Source organism: Desmodus rotundus, chromosome 6, assembly GCF_022682495.2.
Source record: "Desmodus rotundus isolate HL8 chromosome 6, HLdesRot8A.1, whole genome shotgun sequence".
NCBI classification, from domain to species: Eukaryota; Metazoa; Chordata; class Mammalia; order Chiroptera; family Phyllostomidae; genus Desmodus; species Desmodus rotundus.
This window is the reverse complement of record NC_071392.1, coordinates 1,500,018-1,516,898: the sequence shown is the minus strand read 5'-3', so window position 1 is coordinate 1,516,898 and position 16,881 is coordinate 1,500,018. Positions and strand designations below refer to the sequence as shown.

Below are 16,881 nucleotides of genomic sequence, written 5' to 3'. Positions count from 1 at the left end.
CAGCACCCTGCACAGAGCCCCCCACAAGGGCCATGCCCCTCCCTCACCCAGTGCAACCTGCTCTTCCAGACGCTGGCTTCCCTCGCCTTGCTGTCCTTGGCAGCTGTAGGCCCTGATTCTACCTCTGGATCGTTCCAATCAGGCATCGGGGCCATTCCTGGAAAGGCCGAGAGGGCACACTGCCAGCCAGATCCTCCTGCGGTAGCCTGGGCAGAGTGCGGTGGGGCGGGCGGGCCTGCTGTTCCTGAAAACCACAGGGAGTGTGTCTTCATGGGGGCTGACCCAGGACAAAGCAGAAACAGGACATGGGGACCCCGCAGTCGGAGGCAGAAGCTGGGACAGGGACTGTGGGCCTTAGAAGACAAGGAAATGGGGATCAGGTTAAGCTGAGTTTCTCGGGCAGGTGGCCTGGCTGACTTGGGTCCCAGGCCCACGATACACCAGCCCCTGGACCAGAAAACGTACACAGCCCTCACGGGTCTTTCTCCGCCTCTACCATGCAGGAAATGAAACCTGTAGGCCCTTCCGAGTGGCCTGGTTACCTCCTGAAGCAAAGGTTCGATTGCATGTAAGAGCCTGTTTCTCAGGCCCTGGACACTCAGCCCAGCTGGGGTCAGGACTCGGGCAGTGGTTCTAGGTCAGAGCTTCCTGTCTGATAACTAGGGTCCTGGGACCCCACCCAGGATACAACTCACAGAGCAGAGCTCTCCGGTCTCTCATCCTGGGGCCTGGAGCGGTGCCAGTCCCAACCTGCAGAGCCCCTCCTGGGCCCCTGCCACTCCCTGGGGGCCTGGCCCCGATCACGGACGTGTCAGGTTCTACCCAGTTCACTGCCAGGCTGGCACACCTCATGGACACAGAAATGCCAGCCCCTCCACCGGGAAGCAGCCTGCAAGGCCCAGCACGCTCTGGGAAAGGCTCCCACTGCTGGCCTTCCCCCAGGACAGGCCCACCATTGGGTGGGCTCCTGCCTGTGTTAGACCCACCGCAAACCCTCCCCGTCTGGGGGTCGTCTTTGGTGTCAGCACAGGGAAGCTGGTCACCCCCTTTTGGTTAAACCACCACGCCTCCAACCTCAGCCTCCCTGGTGTTGTCCACGTGGCTCAACTGAAAACCACGGCCACCGACCACCCCACGTCCCACTCCCAGTCCCCCAGCTCGGCCCTCATCCGCCCACGGGCTGGGTGTTGCAGGGGTTGTGGGGAGCCAATGAGAGTGGCTGCTGCCTTGGAGGGCTGGGCCTTCGCCGCCCGAGACAGGAGGGGCCTCCGCGGAGACAGACCACTGCAGCCCCGTAACCAGGCGTGGGCTCTGGCCACGACGCAGGGCATTCTGGGTCACAGGGACCCTCCTTACAGTTCCCCTCACTTCCGCAGGTATGGCTGGAGCCCCACCCACATGGTGGCAGGTGCAGGCAGATGGCTCCCGCAGCTGGAGCTGTGGCAGAAGGTGGCCCTGCCCCACGACCTGCTTAGATCGCAAACGGCTGGTCCCACCATAGCCCCCAGGTCTGAGCGCCCCCCACGCTGAGGAATCCTCACCACCCAGCTCAAGAGCAAAAGGCCTCCCGGCACCCGGCACCGGGCGCTCTGTCGCACTGCGGACAGGCACTGCGGGGAGCGCGCCCCGGGTGCCACGGGGCCGGACGCAGCGGCAGGGCCTCCCAAAGCACGCCAGGGTCTGGGCAGTCGGGGAAACAGCCTTTCTCTTCTCCAAACTTACCATGTCCCCTGAAGAAGCTAACCTCCCGTGAGCTTAAAGAAACAGTACCTCTTGACAGCCAATTGCAACCTGCCTTTGACATAGCACCTTACACGGAAGCACCATTCGCAGCGATTTTCCAGCTACAAATCCACGTTTGGGATGGATTGAACCTGGGCATGTGGCCCAGAGCCGCCCGTGGGCACTCGAGGGAAAGCTCCATTCTCCAGGCGCCCGCCGGGTGCCGGGGTCAGACATCCCATTTGGTAAAGGGGTCCTGTCTCCTCAGAACAGGGCGTGAGAGTGAAGACCAGCTGTGCGCCCTCCGTCCATCACAGTCCAGAGGCCAGACGGCAGCAACCACTTCCGCCATTTTTCAGTGAGGGCCCCGTCCCCACCCCGCTGCGGCGTCCCAGGGACCAAGCAGGGCACCACGGAGATGAGGAAGACTCGAGAGCCAAACGGCAGCTGGGCAGCACGTTGTGAAAAACAACGTGGAATCCGCCTCAGGGAGGCTCGGCAGCTCCTCCTGGGGGGCCATTCAGGGTGGACGTCCACGCCCTTCACCCCTGCTGCGCCTGGCTCCCTGCGCCCCACACTGACCAACACCCTGCACCCAACGCCCCCTTTGCTTGGCCCTGGATGACAAGCAGCCTCCCAAAGTCACTGTCACAGTTTTGTCACCAGATGGCGAAAGTGTCCTTTCCAGCTGCTGCGTCTGTCTTCCCGAGAGTGCCCAGGGAAGTCACCAAGTCCTTTCTATGTTAGCCACTGGCTGCTGCGACCTGGGACTGAGTGATTTGGCAGCTGGAGGGAAATGCAGGAGCCACGCCTTTCAACTCTGCTTTTTTTGGAGCGAAAACCCACCCACAGGGCTGGTGGACTACCAAGGATCCCCACAGAAAGTCGGGGGGCAGCCTGAGCCGGGGTCCAGCCCAACCACCAACTGCTCAGGCACTGTCTTCACGGGTGTGTCCACTTTCGCCAGCGCCACCTGAGCACCTGAAGGAAGCCTGGAAGATTCCATGCAGGTCACAGCTTTCTTTGCATCAGCCACCGCAAACTCAGTCTTTCCCCAGCCCTGCTCCAGGTTTCTGACCTGAAACTGTCTCATCACACGAGCCCCAGGCATCTCAGAGCTCTGTCTCCAAACCCACAGCAGCAGCGGGTCCCCCAGGGACAGGAGACACATGCCCAGCAGCTCGCTCAGAGTGCTATGCGATCCTCCCCCTCCCTCAGGGCTGGTCAGGGCCACTCTGGCCCCTGCAGGCCCCTCACGTGCCCAAGTGACACAGCCATGCTGCAGCCACCTGCCAGCCCCCTCCCCAGGCTGCCGGCACAGCGCAGAGCCTCTGCCTCCTGCGCCCTGCAGAGAGATCTTTGTTGTTCGCTGTCGTTTCATCGTCTGTCAGAGAACGGGTTTGCACACAAAGGGACTTAATTAAGAACTGTCCCCAGAAGCTGCCAGCTTCCAGTCTCAGGAAGAAACAAGTCCGCCCACCACAGATGGGGACGTGTTACAGCCTGACATCCCGTCCTGCGAGGCGGTCTTCTCTTCCCGGGGAATGACTTCTCCTTCGTGGTTCAGCCACGCGGAGGTGAGCCCTTCCACCTGCAAACCCACAGATGCCCTGGGGAGTAATTTCCTCAGGTTCCTGTTGATTGTGCAGGAGCTCACCTGACTGGGGGTGGGGGTGGGGACAGGGTGGGGGGCAAGGGGTAATGCAGGCTGTGCTGGTCAGACCATCCTGGGGTGCTCACAGTTTGGGACAACAACGAGGAAGATGCTCCCGGGCCAGAGACCCAGGCCCAGCCTGCCTCCCGGAGGACAGAGAGCACTGGGACCCCACGCAGCACCAGCATGCTGGCCTCCTGCTGTGCACTGAATGTTTGTGCCTCCCCCAGACCTGCACGTCGGAGCCCCACCCGCACTGGGGTGGCATTCGCAGGTGGGCCTTCGGGAGGCACTCAGAGCCTGATGAGGTCCTGAGAGTGGCAGGGCCCTCGTGGGGACCGGCGCCCTTCCAGGGAGAGGAAGAGACTGAGGACCACCCGCTGTCCCTGCACCCCGTGAAGATGCAGTGAGAGGGGAGAAGGGTCCTCCGCAGAACCCGCCCACGCGGACACCTTGGTCTTGGACTTCCAGCCCCCAGAACTGTGAGTGCTAGATTTCTGTGGTTTAAGCCCGCCCATCTCCGGCACCCAGCACCCAGCCAGAGCTGACGAAGACGCCACCTGCACCCTATTTCTGCAGGAGACTCAGCTGTGCGCCCACGGTGGCCCAGCCCCCGATCTCTGCGCCCTGGCCTGTGGCAAACAGGAGGATGGAGAGAGGGAAGGGGTCTGGGGAGGAGCCCAGGGACCCCAGGCTACAGGCAGCCAGACTCGTGGCTCCCCCAGACCTTGGGCCCACACAGGGAGGGGCCTATCTGCTCCCGCCCCGGGAACGTGGGCCATGTTGAGATTCAGGGGGATTCCTTCAACAGATACCTTTCTCATTCAGAGCCTCCTAAACCAAAGGGGCAGGACGTCCACTGGGCATGTCTATGTGGAGCAGACCTGGGGGGAAGAAAAGACAAACTCCTCGTGTTAAAAACAAGGGGAAGATCGAAACCCACTGTTTTATCAGAGCTTGAGTCAAGGATAAACGATAAGCGATACTTGGGAGAAAGAAACAATGTGTGAGCAATCAAACAAAGTGTCTCCCCAAGACTCAAACGAAGTGTCTCCCCAAGACTCAAACGAAGTGTCTCCCCAAGACTAGACTTTGAAAAGATGGACGTGAGGGCGTGGCAAGGGGACGGGGTCTCTCGGGGTCGCCGATTCACACTCTCCCGGGGACTCAACAGTCATGAAAAGGGGACAGGAGCCCCGCTGGAGAGGGTGCAGACTGCAGCGAACGAGAAGAATGGCGCGTCCAAACTGGCGTGCACGCCTGTTCCTGGGACACAGACCCACACGCACACCAGACGGAAAGGCGGCCCGCTGCCCTCGGGGGGCTCTTCATCTGCGGCAGCGCTCCTCGTGAGCAGGCCGCAGGGGGACAACGAAGAAGTGGGTCAGCTGCCTTCGCCCAGAGCTGGCTGGGCTCCAGGAGCGGGGCTGACACTCCCAGCCATCCGGCGGCCAGGTGGGCGCCAGGGGGACGCCAGCTGAGGGCAGGGCCTGGCCTCTCCCTGATGCTCTTGGGGCTCACAGGCAGCCAATTACCCCGCAGGTGCTGGACCTCGAGGAGGAGGAGGTGGGCACTGCTGGCTCCCACCTTCGGCCTGCGCTTCCTGTTGAAGCTGAGCTTCCTCCCCAGCTTTCTGGAATCACCACAGGACACCACCAGTGGTTTTGCCGGGTCACGGAGTCCCTTTCCAGGGGCTGTCAAGCTCGGGCAGAGAAGGCCCTGCAGGGCTCACTCACAAGAGAGGGACCCGTCTTTGTCTGCACTGAGACAGGCAGGCGGCCTGGTTCCCAAGAGCCGACCACGCATTGTGTCAGTTGGCTGTCGCTGCCACCAAGGAGCAGGATGAGCTTATTTCCTCGGCTTCCTGGAGGGCCCTGGGAACCTCGGGAGGAGACCTGAGCGAGCTGAGATTGACTTCAGAGCACAGCTTGTGCCTCGGGCCACCGGCGTCCCCTGCTCTTCACAGGCCTGGGGAAAGGCAGTGGCCTTGTCAGAATCGTTTCCTCTTCCACCCGCCAAGTGCTGACATCTCTGCGCATGTGACGGCACGGTGAAGCCACCGGCGAGCAGAGGTGAAGGTGCTCGGGGCAGCCCGTGTGCTGCCCCAGGGCCCTGTGTCCCCAGAACGGAGCTGCCAGCCGTGCGGGAGTGTGACTGACCAGCAGCAGAGCCCTAGCTCCCGACACCTTAACAGAAATCAGGAAATAGGAGCTGTGACTTGCCAGAGACTCAGTGGGCAGGTCATCTGTTCCAAGCCTCCCAAAGCAAGCACACTGAGTTACCTTCACGAAAAGAACGTCGCAAAGGAGTGAAAAGCTGTTTCAGAGCTGAGCAGGGGGCACACAGGGAGGGGAGCAGGCCAGCAAAGGGGCCATCCGAGAGGACCGGCCCGCCTGGGAGAGGCGACGTCACTGTTTACCCCTGAGCTGCCTGGTGAGCAAAGGGAGCTGGGAAGAGAGCTTGAGGGGCCTGTCATCACCTCATGTCCCTGTGCGGGGCTCTGCGTTTTGTCACTGGCAGCACTGGAGCCGTCGCCCAGGGCCAGCGGGGACTCAGAGGCTTCTGTGACCACAGCCCCGGACGACAGGAGTTGGCCTGTTCCATGACTGACCTACCGCGGAGCTGGCCTCAGTGATGACTTCTTCCCCGAGAGCATTTAAGAGCTATAGGTCATGGTCGTTCCTGTTTGTTTAAAGCTAAAGTCCTCAACTGAAATTCAGTGCAAGACACACCAACCCCCGGGAAGCACAGAAGCGTGAGGTCCACCTCCAGCGAGCCACCGCCACCATGGAGGCCCCCTGGGTTTGGTCTGCATAGGCTGTCGACACCTGCACAGCTGACACCGGCCACAGGGGCCGCTCCCCACCCTGCAGGACGTCTACCCACCAGGTGTCAGTAACGCCCCCCCCCCCCAGCCCCAGTAACGATGACGAAAAGCGTCTGCTCACTTCGCCAAATGCCCCCTGCCGGGCCACCGGGCGCGGCTGACAACCACCGCCCTGTGGTTTGTTGAACAACAGCTCTCGTTCCGCGCCTTCCTGACTCTGCGACTGTACCTCTGGGACCACGTTCCTCGTCCCAGTTCCATCCTTCGGGTGCACATTTAAGTCCTGTGAGGGAAGGGTTTTGGTGGGATGCTCTTGTTTTTGTGCAGATGTCTGTGTTTGGGCTTGGTCCTGAGAGGCAGTTTTGCTGGACACAAAAATCGGATTAACTCTTCTCTCTTTGTTCCTTAAAGATCTTCCGCTGTTTGGGGTTTTCTCCTGCAGACGAGGAGTCAGCTGACAACCCGCTTATGATCATTTTGTAGATGAAGTGTTCTCTCTCTGGTTGCTGTTAACACCTTGCTCCTGCCTTGGTGTTCTCCCGTGTCACAGCGACGCAGCACGGTGTGGGCACGTGTGTGCGGCACCACGCTTAGACCCTGTAACTAGTGACCTGTCGGCTAGAGAGTCGGGGACACTGTCCCCCCACAAGTCCCACGCCCCCAACTCCCTCCCTCAGACTCCGGTCCGCCTGCACCCCAGGTCTCTCCTCTCCTCCATGTGTTGAGACCTCTCTTCTGCGCCCTGTCTATGGGCCTCCATTTTGTTCTGGGTCCCTTCTCCACATCCACCTGCAGGCTCACCAAATCACTCGAGATCTGTACCTAACACACCATCGAACCTTCTGGGCAAATATGAATCCGACTTTTGTATCGTTCAGTCATACAAGTTCTGTCTGCTTCCCCCCCCAAATTGACAGGAGTTTGGAGGCACTCGGGTGGCTCACCCATACTTTTCATTCCAGCCTGGCTTTCTTTATGTGTATTACGTATTCCCGTCTATACCCAGTGTCTGGGTCTGCTCTGACTGCTTGTCTCAGCTGACTCTTGTTTACGAAGCCTTTTCTTCTCGTGTGTGAGTTATTTCGACATCACATTCTTGGAACACTGTTTGTGGGGGTTCTTGTCGGCCGAGGGCGCGTGCTTTGTCAGACACCAGCCTGGGACCCCTTTAAACAGAAATATCCCTTTTGGGTGTTTGAACCACTCAGAGAAGCAGGAACTTGGGCTTCACACCCACGGAACGGCGTGCCCACTCCAGATGGCAACTGTTCAGGGAAAGCCCTGCAGCTCTGCACGGGCTCAGGCCATCGGGGGGCGGGTGTCTGCCCCGTCCTGTGGCAGGACAGGCTCTTGGTGAGACACCTCCTGGTTTGACCTGACTCTCTGCAGGGGGCCCTGGGCTTGCACATGCCCTAGCCCAGCCACGGGTACCAAGGGTCTGGGCCCCAGGTGTCTGCGGAAGCTCTCAGACAGCTGCCGCTACAAGACTGACTTTCTGCTCTGGATTCTGACTTCCGCCTCTAGGGATGAATTTCTCTTACTGTTTTGGCCATTTCAGCTTTTAAGAAAAATTGTAAATGATATTCAGGATTTCCTGAGGTTTGTACACGGTGGGGTTTCAGACTATTATTCCACACTCCACGCTCCCAGGCAAGTGGGGCGGAGGGCCCAGCACTTTGCAGCAAAGTCATCTCAGCGCGGGCAGAAGCGTGCAGCGCCGCCGGGCGCCTGGGTCTCCCATCGCCGGGCCTGTGCGCGGGCCGGCCGAGGGCTTCGGAGAGTGCAGGAGGGCCAGGGGCAGATGCCAGACATCATCCTTTCCTGCAGCTTCAGAAGGCACTCTGTGTCCTGGCTGCACCCCAGTGCCCGACAGAAATAGAACGCCCAGTGAGGTCCAGCTGGCAGGGTGTCAGCCTGGGAACAGACAGGCAGCAGCAAGGTTCCCAGAGACGTGGCCAGGGCCCGGCCGCGAAAGATGGCGGCGCCGGCCTTGCCTCCAACGCACGCTTGCTCCTGCCGCTGGAGACGGAAATCTGCCCCAGGGTCCCTCTGCCACTTAATAGCAAGCCAGCCCCACACGGGAGGCTAGATGCCTGGCCTCCACTGTGTCCCTGCCGAGGCCTTCGGATGCTCCCCGAACAGTCACTGCTTGTTCACAGGGGGACCCGCTGGGTTGTCTCAGGCATCTGGGCGAATAAACAAGTGCAAGCATGAACGATTTTTTTTCCTTTGGAATTTCCCAGATTTGGAGATGTCATCTGAGAAGGAACTATTTACAGGAAAACGCAACCCCCGTGAGCCCCTCACTAACGACGGCACAGGGCGGCCTTCCTAGAGATGGGGAAGCAGCCGGGGGCACGCCCAGCACGGCGCACCTGCAGCCCACGGCCCGCTGGCCCAGTGGTCAGAGCTCTGCGGGTTCAAATTGCTTTTCTATACGTGTCACGCGCTCCCATAATGTGAGAGACCAGCAGGGTACACTCCGATTTGTGCCACCACTCAGTAAGGAGGCTTGGAATCGCCCAGGCACAGGGCTGAAACCGAACCAGGCTCCACACCGACCGATGGCTTCAGATGGCGCACACTGTGTCCTTGGAGATCTAGCGGCGGACTCTCCACGCAGACCGGAGGGGCGGGGCTTGGCAGCCTGGGCCCTGGGCCTAGGCCTCCTCCGATACCAGCTGGCTGCATGATTTTGAATAAAACATCGGTTTCTTAGGTGACATCTCTTGACCTGTGCAGAGAGAGACACGACACAGCCACGTGGCTGCAGGACCACAGGTAAACTGTGCCCAGTGGGGGTGTGGTCAGCCGGAGGGCAGACGCCCCTCCGACGGGGCGGCCTGGCTCAGCTATGGCAGACCGTGGCCACCTGGAAATCACCCCATTCTCACGACAGCCAGGCCATCTTGGGGTTCATGTGAGCCCCTCATTCGTCAAACCCCTGTACTCGTCAAGCAACTGCATTCTGTGCGGTGCGGGGAGCCAAGCGGAGCACTTCCTTGGGCTGGAGCTGGCTATTGGGCCACCAGTGTGTGCCCTCCTCCCACGGGCCCGCTAATCTCCAAGGTCCTGGCCACGTCTGGAGATCTAGTGTCGGGTCCCCTGCCCATCGCAGGCGCTCGCTGTGCCTCCGGGGGGCTCCTGGGACTGAAAGCGTCTGTTCTCACAGGTGTGGGCGTTTGTTTCACCCTGGATGCCTTGAGTCAAATAATCCCCATAAACTGACACTTCACCAAACTCATCCGGCGTTACGGGATGTGCAAGCGGGCCAGAGCTCCCAGCCTGCGTGAGCTCCCCCTTCTCCACGGACCGTACATTCTCTTGGCCACACGGGGTGCCACTCCGTCACCGTGTGGTCGTGAAGATAAGGCAGCGTGGTGGGAAGTGCACGATTTCCAAGTCCAACAGGCCAGGACTCCCATCCCAGCTCCACTATTGACTAGCTTGGCGACTTTGGTCCAATTGCTCAACTGATTTGAACCTTCGTTTTCTCTCCTTAAAAATAAAGAAAATACCAGCTCCTGGGTCTGTTGTGTAAGTCACCAAAAGGATGTGGAAAGCATACAGGTACTGAGAAAATACTGGTTCCCTTCCTCCCATTATGAATGACCAAACTTTTATGGGGCTGGTTCCACCGTGTTTGCTGCATGGAGCACGCCCGCACTCAGTCAGGCAGGCTGTGTTTCCCCCACCAAGTTAGGGACTGAGGGAAAGGTCCAGAGAGACTGCCTGCAAGGTCCAGAACTTTCCGACTCTCTCGGAACGAGCTCGCTCAGGGGCGGCAGCAGCACACGCACCAGACTGACGACGGAAAGAACGTCAACCTCACACAGCTGGATTCGTCTGAGGCGGCAAAGCTCGGTAACACCAGTGCTGTGTTCTGTGAAGAGCCGTCAGCCAATAGCGTATAAACTCCATCACTTTGAGAACAGGAAGAATCGCATCTTCCTCCTCAGAGGCGCTGTACCATAATTGCAATACAGATCTGTTTAGATGGAACTTTTGAGTCCAAATCTCATGTAAGGTTTTTTTTTTTCATTATTTAACTTCTGGAAATGTGATTTTGCAACAGGGTTAGTGACAAGTCCAACGCAGAAGCCCTCGTGGAGGGTTGCTGGGCTCAGTGGTCCCAAAGCATCCCACCTGCTACCGCCGCTTTCCGCCAAGCCCAGTCCTCGAGCTCTGCCTCGCAAGCAGCACTTACTCATAATGCATCTTTTTCTTTTTCTTCGAAGACGTGTACAATTGCCAGTCAGAGCTCCGGTCAGCTGTGGTAGCCGGTGTGGACGCACGGACTGAATGGGCACCAGCCCACCGACGGCGGCAGCTTGCGGCTTCAGGTCTCCTGAACAGTCTCATCTCAGAAGTCGCGTAAAGGCCACGAGGTTCTCTGGGACAGGGAGACAAGCGTGCAGACCCTGTCTCTGTGGTCACCATCCTCCCAGGGGGCTGGGATGCCCAGGAGAGGAGCAATTTCCTTTGTTGCTCCAAACGGAATCATTTCCTTTGTCAGCAATAGAAACGATAGACAGACTTGCCTGTTTCCAGCGGGATGCCTGCAGGTACCTTGGTCTCGTGTGAAGGGCAGTGAAGGAAATTCTGCTAGTCACTATGTTCTTGTTCAGATAAACCCGTTAAATTGCAAACAATCTTGGATGAATGAGGATGTTACGGTAATTATTATTAGGAGCTGAATTATGTTTTGTTGAGGCAATGAGTGAGGTCTTCTTGCTCACATCTGGCTGAGCTCAACCAGGCTGTACGAAACGGAGTTTCAGCGGGCGAGGGACGGCGAGAGACGGGGAAGACAGGTGTGAAGCACAGAGAAAACTGGGCAGAAAGGGCAGCAGCAGACACGTGCGCAAGGAAAGAGCAGCGCAGGAAGGCAGGGACCAAGCGCGCCTCCCAGGCACAGGGCAGGGCCTGGGGTTCTGTCTGCTTCGCCCTGCAGACCCCCAGTAAGCACCCCACATCCAGCAGGGCTCCTGCCCTGGGATGCAGAGAACAGACCTGTCCAAACACCTGTGTGCCTCCCTCGCCTCTCCTCTCCGTCCTTGCTAGGGGGCACCGTGGCCCAGCTTGACCTGACTGTACCCCAGCCAGAGCTTCAGGCTGGAAATGCAACCCCTCTCCATTTTCCATGCACTCTGCGCTCTGCAAACCACAGGCTACAACTTCTCCCTCCGAAGCCCAGGTTCCCCCGAGCAGGCGTGGGAACAGCAGCCTCGCCCTGGCGCTCACTTCTCCATATTTGCATCCCACAGACCCTTGGGCTTCCAGCTGACCTCACTGGGGTGTCCAACCTTTTGGCATCTCTGGGCCACACTGGAAGAAGAGGAGTTGTCTTGGGCCACACATTACATCTATTACGACACATCATCACAAAAAAAATCTCATCGTGTTTTGAGTAAATTTACGATTTTGTGTTGGGCAGATTCACAGCCACCCTGGGCTGCATGCGGCCCGCGGGATGCAGGTTGGACACCCCTGCACCTAAACCCTTCCTACATTCATCCTCTGACACCCCGAAGAAAGCACCCTCTCTTGACGTGGGAGAAAACGAAAACACCGACACCAACTGACTTACACAAAGCCACATTATATTAGGGAAACGCATGGACATCTCCCCGATACGAACAGAAATGAAATCATCGTGTAGTTGTGGGACCTGCAGGAGCAGCCGCAGAATCAGAAAGGTGTAGCTGCCGCCTGACATTCCTGCCCAGGGACGTCCTCCTGCCCCATGAGGACTGGACGATCGTTGAGAATGGAGAGTCACTTGAAGATGGAAGATGCAGTTGATACTCAAAAAATTGGTTTGTTGGTACTTTAGTTCTTCCCAAGTTTGTGACCTTCCCAACCTCTCTTGCTGCTTTCATCTCCAGGGCTGGACACCCGCCCTACTTGTCCACCAGGTTTCAGAAACAGGAGTCGAACAAGAGGTCCCCGCCCCACACCCAAGGCAGCCTCCTGGCATGTCGCACTTGGCAGTGAATTACTAAATAGAAGCTTGAGATGTTCCTTCTCCCTTCTGGCTGGGACCTCGGGGAGACAGAGGTCTGCTCTGCGAAGCATTTGGATGCTTCAGTCCAAAATGCTGGTAACATTTCGGCCTCCCTCGCTTGCAGCTCCATAAAGTACAACAGTCCATGCGAACAATTAAAACCAACCACTTGTCTTTGATCTTAAAACACTTCGCTTTTCTTACGAACCTCAATCTCAAGGGAAGTGTTCTGTTGGGAATGTACCTACAGCCCTGTCCCAGGCCACCCTGCAACTCCCTCCTCTGGGCTTCGCAGGCACCCACAGCCGCCCCTGCCTCTGTGCTTCCAACCAGCACCCAACACACCTGGGAGGCGCCTGCCCGACTCCCCAGGAGTCAAGCAGCATTTCGAGGGCGAGGGTCCTGGCTTACTCACGGCCAGGGCCTGGTTCCCACGAGTTTCTCATCAGAGTTTTCTTGGTTTCTCCAAGGGCCGAAGCCACGAAGTGTGAGGGTAAGCAGGTGAGGATGGCATCGGCTCCCCTGAGCCTGAGGGGGAGCTGGGCCCCTTAGCTCACCGGTGGGAAAGAGAACCCCAGAGGGGACGCAGCTGGCTGGTGGCAATGCCAGAATGGAGACTCACGTTTCCTGACTCCACCTCCCAGAGTTCTTTCTACACTTCGGGCACTACCTATCCCTCTGCCCTCCTGGCTCTGTTTCCCCAGCGCGCGGGACTCCAACCCTAACACTCGGGGCAGGCACTCACATCCTGGGGACACCCTGAGTCCCCACTGCTCAGCGGCTGTGTCCTGGGGGACTCAGCAGGACCCTCCCGCTGCCTTTCCTGCTCACCTACCCGGGCTGTAGGTCCCGGGATGTCATCTGCAGCCCAGAAACTCTCTGGCATTCCAAGTCAGTGGGCCAAGTCCAAGTTCAGGCACGCCAAGGGTTGAACCCGCCTTGGGCGGTTGGAATGGATGAATAGCACGCTGGTGTCTCCCAGGCCCACTAGTAGAGTCAGGCCTCTCTGCGCTCCCGCAGGCCAGCGCATGCGTGTTGGGCCGCATCGCCACCCTAGCCACTGCGCTGGGTCTGGGCTTTTGGTTCAAGCAGAGTGCAGGGGATTAAACGCATGCGCCCTAGAGTAGAACTGTGGCGCGGGACGCAGGAATCTACTTCGGAATAGCTGCGTCGCCTTCAACATGTTACTTAAATATTCTGTGTCTCAGTTTCCTCTTCTCCACAAAGTGGAGATACCAGATAATAATCTGTAGCCCGGTTTGGGGTTTAACGAAGTCAACGTGGGTTGGAAAAGCAGCCTGGAGCCCGACGCGCAGCAGGCGTTCAGGAGCTGGCCGCTGCTGCTAGTAGCTTCGCGAGTACTCATAAGAAATAAAACGTTTTTCTACCCGTGACCCGGCTTCTTGTTTCTGCTGACCACTACGTTTTGGCATCCAATGAGCAGGCATTTCCTTCTAATTTTTAGAATATTTGCATAATACCCCAACACATAATCTAGGGAAATGGCTTATTTATATGAATCATTTCCCGTGATTGGCTATTAACTTAAGAATATATCCCAAATGGCAGGCCCGAGCGCCCTGCGTTTGAAAACAGGTTGGGCATTTCAAAGGCAACACTTTCACAGGAGGAGCAGTGCGCTCCTGTTACAAGTACAGCCAAGAGGGGGTCGGGCCTGCCCCCTCGGCGCCGGCCAGGCCTGCCTCCAACGGGACCCTTTTACAGAGAAGGCAAACGGAATAAAGGCGATGTGCTGTCCACCCCTGGGGGGCCGAGCGCCTCTTCTCCACAGTGAGGGTACACGGCGCTCAGGCGGCCTCACCCCTGACCCCCCGGAGGTGCCAGGTCGCCCCGGGCGCTCGCCTCTTACCACGAACTCCTCCAGAGTCTGGTAGGTCTTGCCTCGGAACTCGCAGTGGTTCCTCCTCTCCTTGCACTGCGGGCAGCACTGGCTGGTGTCGACGTGGATGCAGCGCGGGTGCAGCCGCGGGCACTCGGGCTGCGCGCACAGCGGCCCCTCCTCGGTGCACAGGCACGGGCAGGCCGACGGGCCGGGCGCGAACTTCTCCCCGATGGCGTACACGAAGCCGCTCTCGTCCACGCAGCCCTTGCCGCGGTAGTCCGGGTACGCGTACTCCTCGGGAGGCTCCGTCGCGGGCGCGGGGTCCGGGCTGGACGAGTCCTGAGCGGCGGCGGCATCCGGCGGCTCCTCCTGCGGGGTGTCCCCGCGGGGCCGGACCTGCAGGTCCCCGGCCTTGGCGCCCGCGCCCTGGGCGGCCCAGGCCTGCTTCTGCTTGCTCCACGCCTCCCGGCTGGCGAGCCCGCGGCCGCCCTTGCTCTTCCAGTCCCGGCCGCCGCCGCCCTCGTCCCTTGCCGGGCGCCCGAGCTCGCTCACCCGCCCGGGGCTGTCCCGAGACGCGTGCTCGCGCTTCTCCTGGCCCGGCTGCTCCGGCGCCTGGGCCAGCTTCTCCAGCGGGATGCTCGGACTGCACAGAGCCACCATCAGGCAGCAGGTGACCAGGAGGGAACTGGACAGCGCGCCAACTGCCATCACAGTGCAGCGGGGCGTCCCTACCGCGTCCCGGCGGGCGGGCGGGCGGGGAGCGCGGCCGAGGGGCGAGTCGCATTCACAGCCTGGGGGCGCGCCGCCGCCAGCCGGGAGCCGCCGTCCCTGTGGAGAGAACAGCAGCACAGCTGAGCCCCGCGGCCCGCGCGCGCCCCGGCCCCCGCCCGGTTCGCGCCGCCCGGCTCCCGCAGCGCCCTAAGGACCGAGCGGGACCGCGCGGGCGGGGGCCTCCTGCCCGGCGTCCGCGCCCAGCCCGGCTTCTTAGACCTCCCCGCCTCGTGGAGACGGGCATGGAAGCGAAGTTCCAGGAAAACGCCCGCCGCAGTGTGTCTCCGGGAGTCGTGACGAGCGGTGGAGACGGCCTAGGGCGGGTGGCGGAGCCGCGGGGAAGCCGCGAGCCGGGGCCGCGACCCCCCACTTGCCCCCACCCACAGATCTCCGATACGGCCACATAACTCAAGTGCTCAGGGTGCCCCTCCCTAGGTCCTGGCCACAGTCCCCAAAAGTTACCAAGTGGAGAACGCCGCTGTGGAGCTGAACACGCACGACCGTGCCCAGGGACCGGAGGAGGGGGTTAAACAAAGCTGCTAGGACCCCGTGACTCATTTCCAACAACTTTTTCAGGGCGTCCAGCTCGGGGAGCAGACGCCGCTTCCCGCCCTCCTGCCAGGCCCCCTGCCCGGGAGGGTGTTGGGGATTCCGAACACTTGGTTCCCATCCCCACTGGCCACAGCGCCCAGCCGGCTGCTCAGCGACTCGGGCGGCGGGGAGAGACTCCTCGCGGGCCGCAGTGCTCTGTCTCCTGATTGCTTTGTACCCAGGAGGGGGGTCAGGGCGCTAAAGTTTGCGGTGGGGGAGGCTGGGGGTGGGGGGCGCAAGGCGGGAGAGACCCCCTTTCACTATCCCTGTCCCCAAAGCCTTTCCAGATCCCAAAGTTTCTGCAGCCCAAAGGGGTCCAGAGAACCCGAGATACCTCAGGCTGCAGGCAACTCAGGCACCCTCTACCTCCCCTTCCAACCCCACCCCCCAAATTCAACAAGCTCGGGTGTCTCCCTCCCCCTCACCAGGTCTCCAGTAGGGTTCCGGTCATTTGTGTCCTCTGCTCACTCCCAGGCCAGGCCCGGTGGACCTCAGCCCCGGGCGAATCACCCGTATTTACCAACTTGGGGAGGGGGAAGCTTCCCCGGAGCTGCACGGAGCCTCAACGGTGCCCCGGGAGCGGACACCCAGCGTGCACCCTCACCCCTGGGGCCGGGCGCCCAGTCTACGTACATGATCGCAGGGTGCCGACCAGACTCCGGGCTCGCGGCGGACGCGGAGGGAGCAGCGGAGCGCGCGGCCCCGGGGCGCTGGCACCCATCCTCCGGGCAGCTGGGGACCCGCGCGGGGCGCACCACGGAGGGCGCAGCCCCACCTGCGCGCTCCGCCCGGCGCGTGCACCGGGCTAGGGCGTCTCCGCGGGCTTGCTCATCGCGCTGCCGGCGGCCAGCAGTGGCTGCCCAACCAGCGTCAGAGCCCGCGCCGCCCAGTGCGGCTCATCCCCAGGTCTCTCGTCCCCGCGTCTCCGCGACGAAGCGCGCCCTGGGACAGCCGCAGCTTCACTTCGCTATTCCCCTCCGGCAGGCGCGGGTAGCTCTCCGGACCAGGCAGCGGGGATGCCCGGCGGCGGCGGCGCGTCCGTGGCAAAGGAGACGCCCGGAGCGCGGCGGGCGAGTGGCACGGAGGCCGGCCTGGGAGACTGCGCGCCCGTCTCGCCTGCCGCAGCCGCCTCCCGCCCCGCGCGCGCCCCGCTCCCTCCGCCGCTGAGGCCGCGCTGCCTGGGATTCGAGGGACCTCCCTCCTACTTGCTCCCCTTCCTGGAGGCACAACCTACCTGTCACGCTCGCGCGCGGCCACTCCGCGGCCAGCCACCAGCCTGACCGAGGCTGCCATTCTCCTTCCTTCCCTGTCACTCATTCACTTTCCACTGGCCCTTTCATCTGCCCCCTCCCCGTTTCTTTTCTTTTTTTTTCCTCTAATTTCTTCCTTCCTAATTGGGCCCCTCTGGCTTTCCACCCTGTGGACAGCTTGGTTTCGCCCCTGCTGGAAAACCAAATCACAGTGTG

At 60.5% G+C, this 16,881-nt stretch overlaps 1 protein-coding gene across 1 annotated transcript in view; it reads right to left on the bottom strand.

The window, feature by feature from the left end:
- VWC2 (von Willebrand factor C domain containing 2) overlaps positions 1 to 16,496 on the bottom strand; it is a 46,083-nt gene extending 29,587 nt beyond the window's left edge. The window contains exons 1-2 of the mRNA XM_053926849.2: positions 16,049 to 16,496; positions 14,081 to 14,881 (exon numbers count right to left, since the gene is read on the bottom strand). Coding sequence (XP_053782824.1) covers positions 14,081 to 14,761 — 681 coding nt within the window. The 5' untranslated portion in view covers positions 14,762 to 14,881; positions 16,049 to 16,496. The remainder of the gene's footprint in view (positions 1 to 14,080; positions 14,882 to 16,048) is intronic.
- Between the last annotated feature and the right edge of the window lie 385 nt (positions 16,497 to 16,881).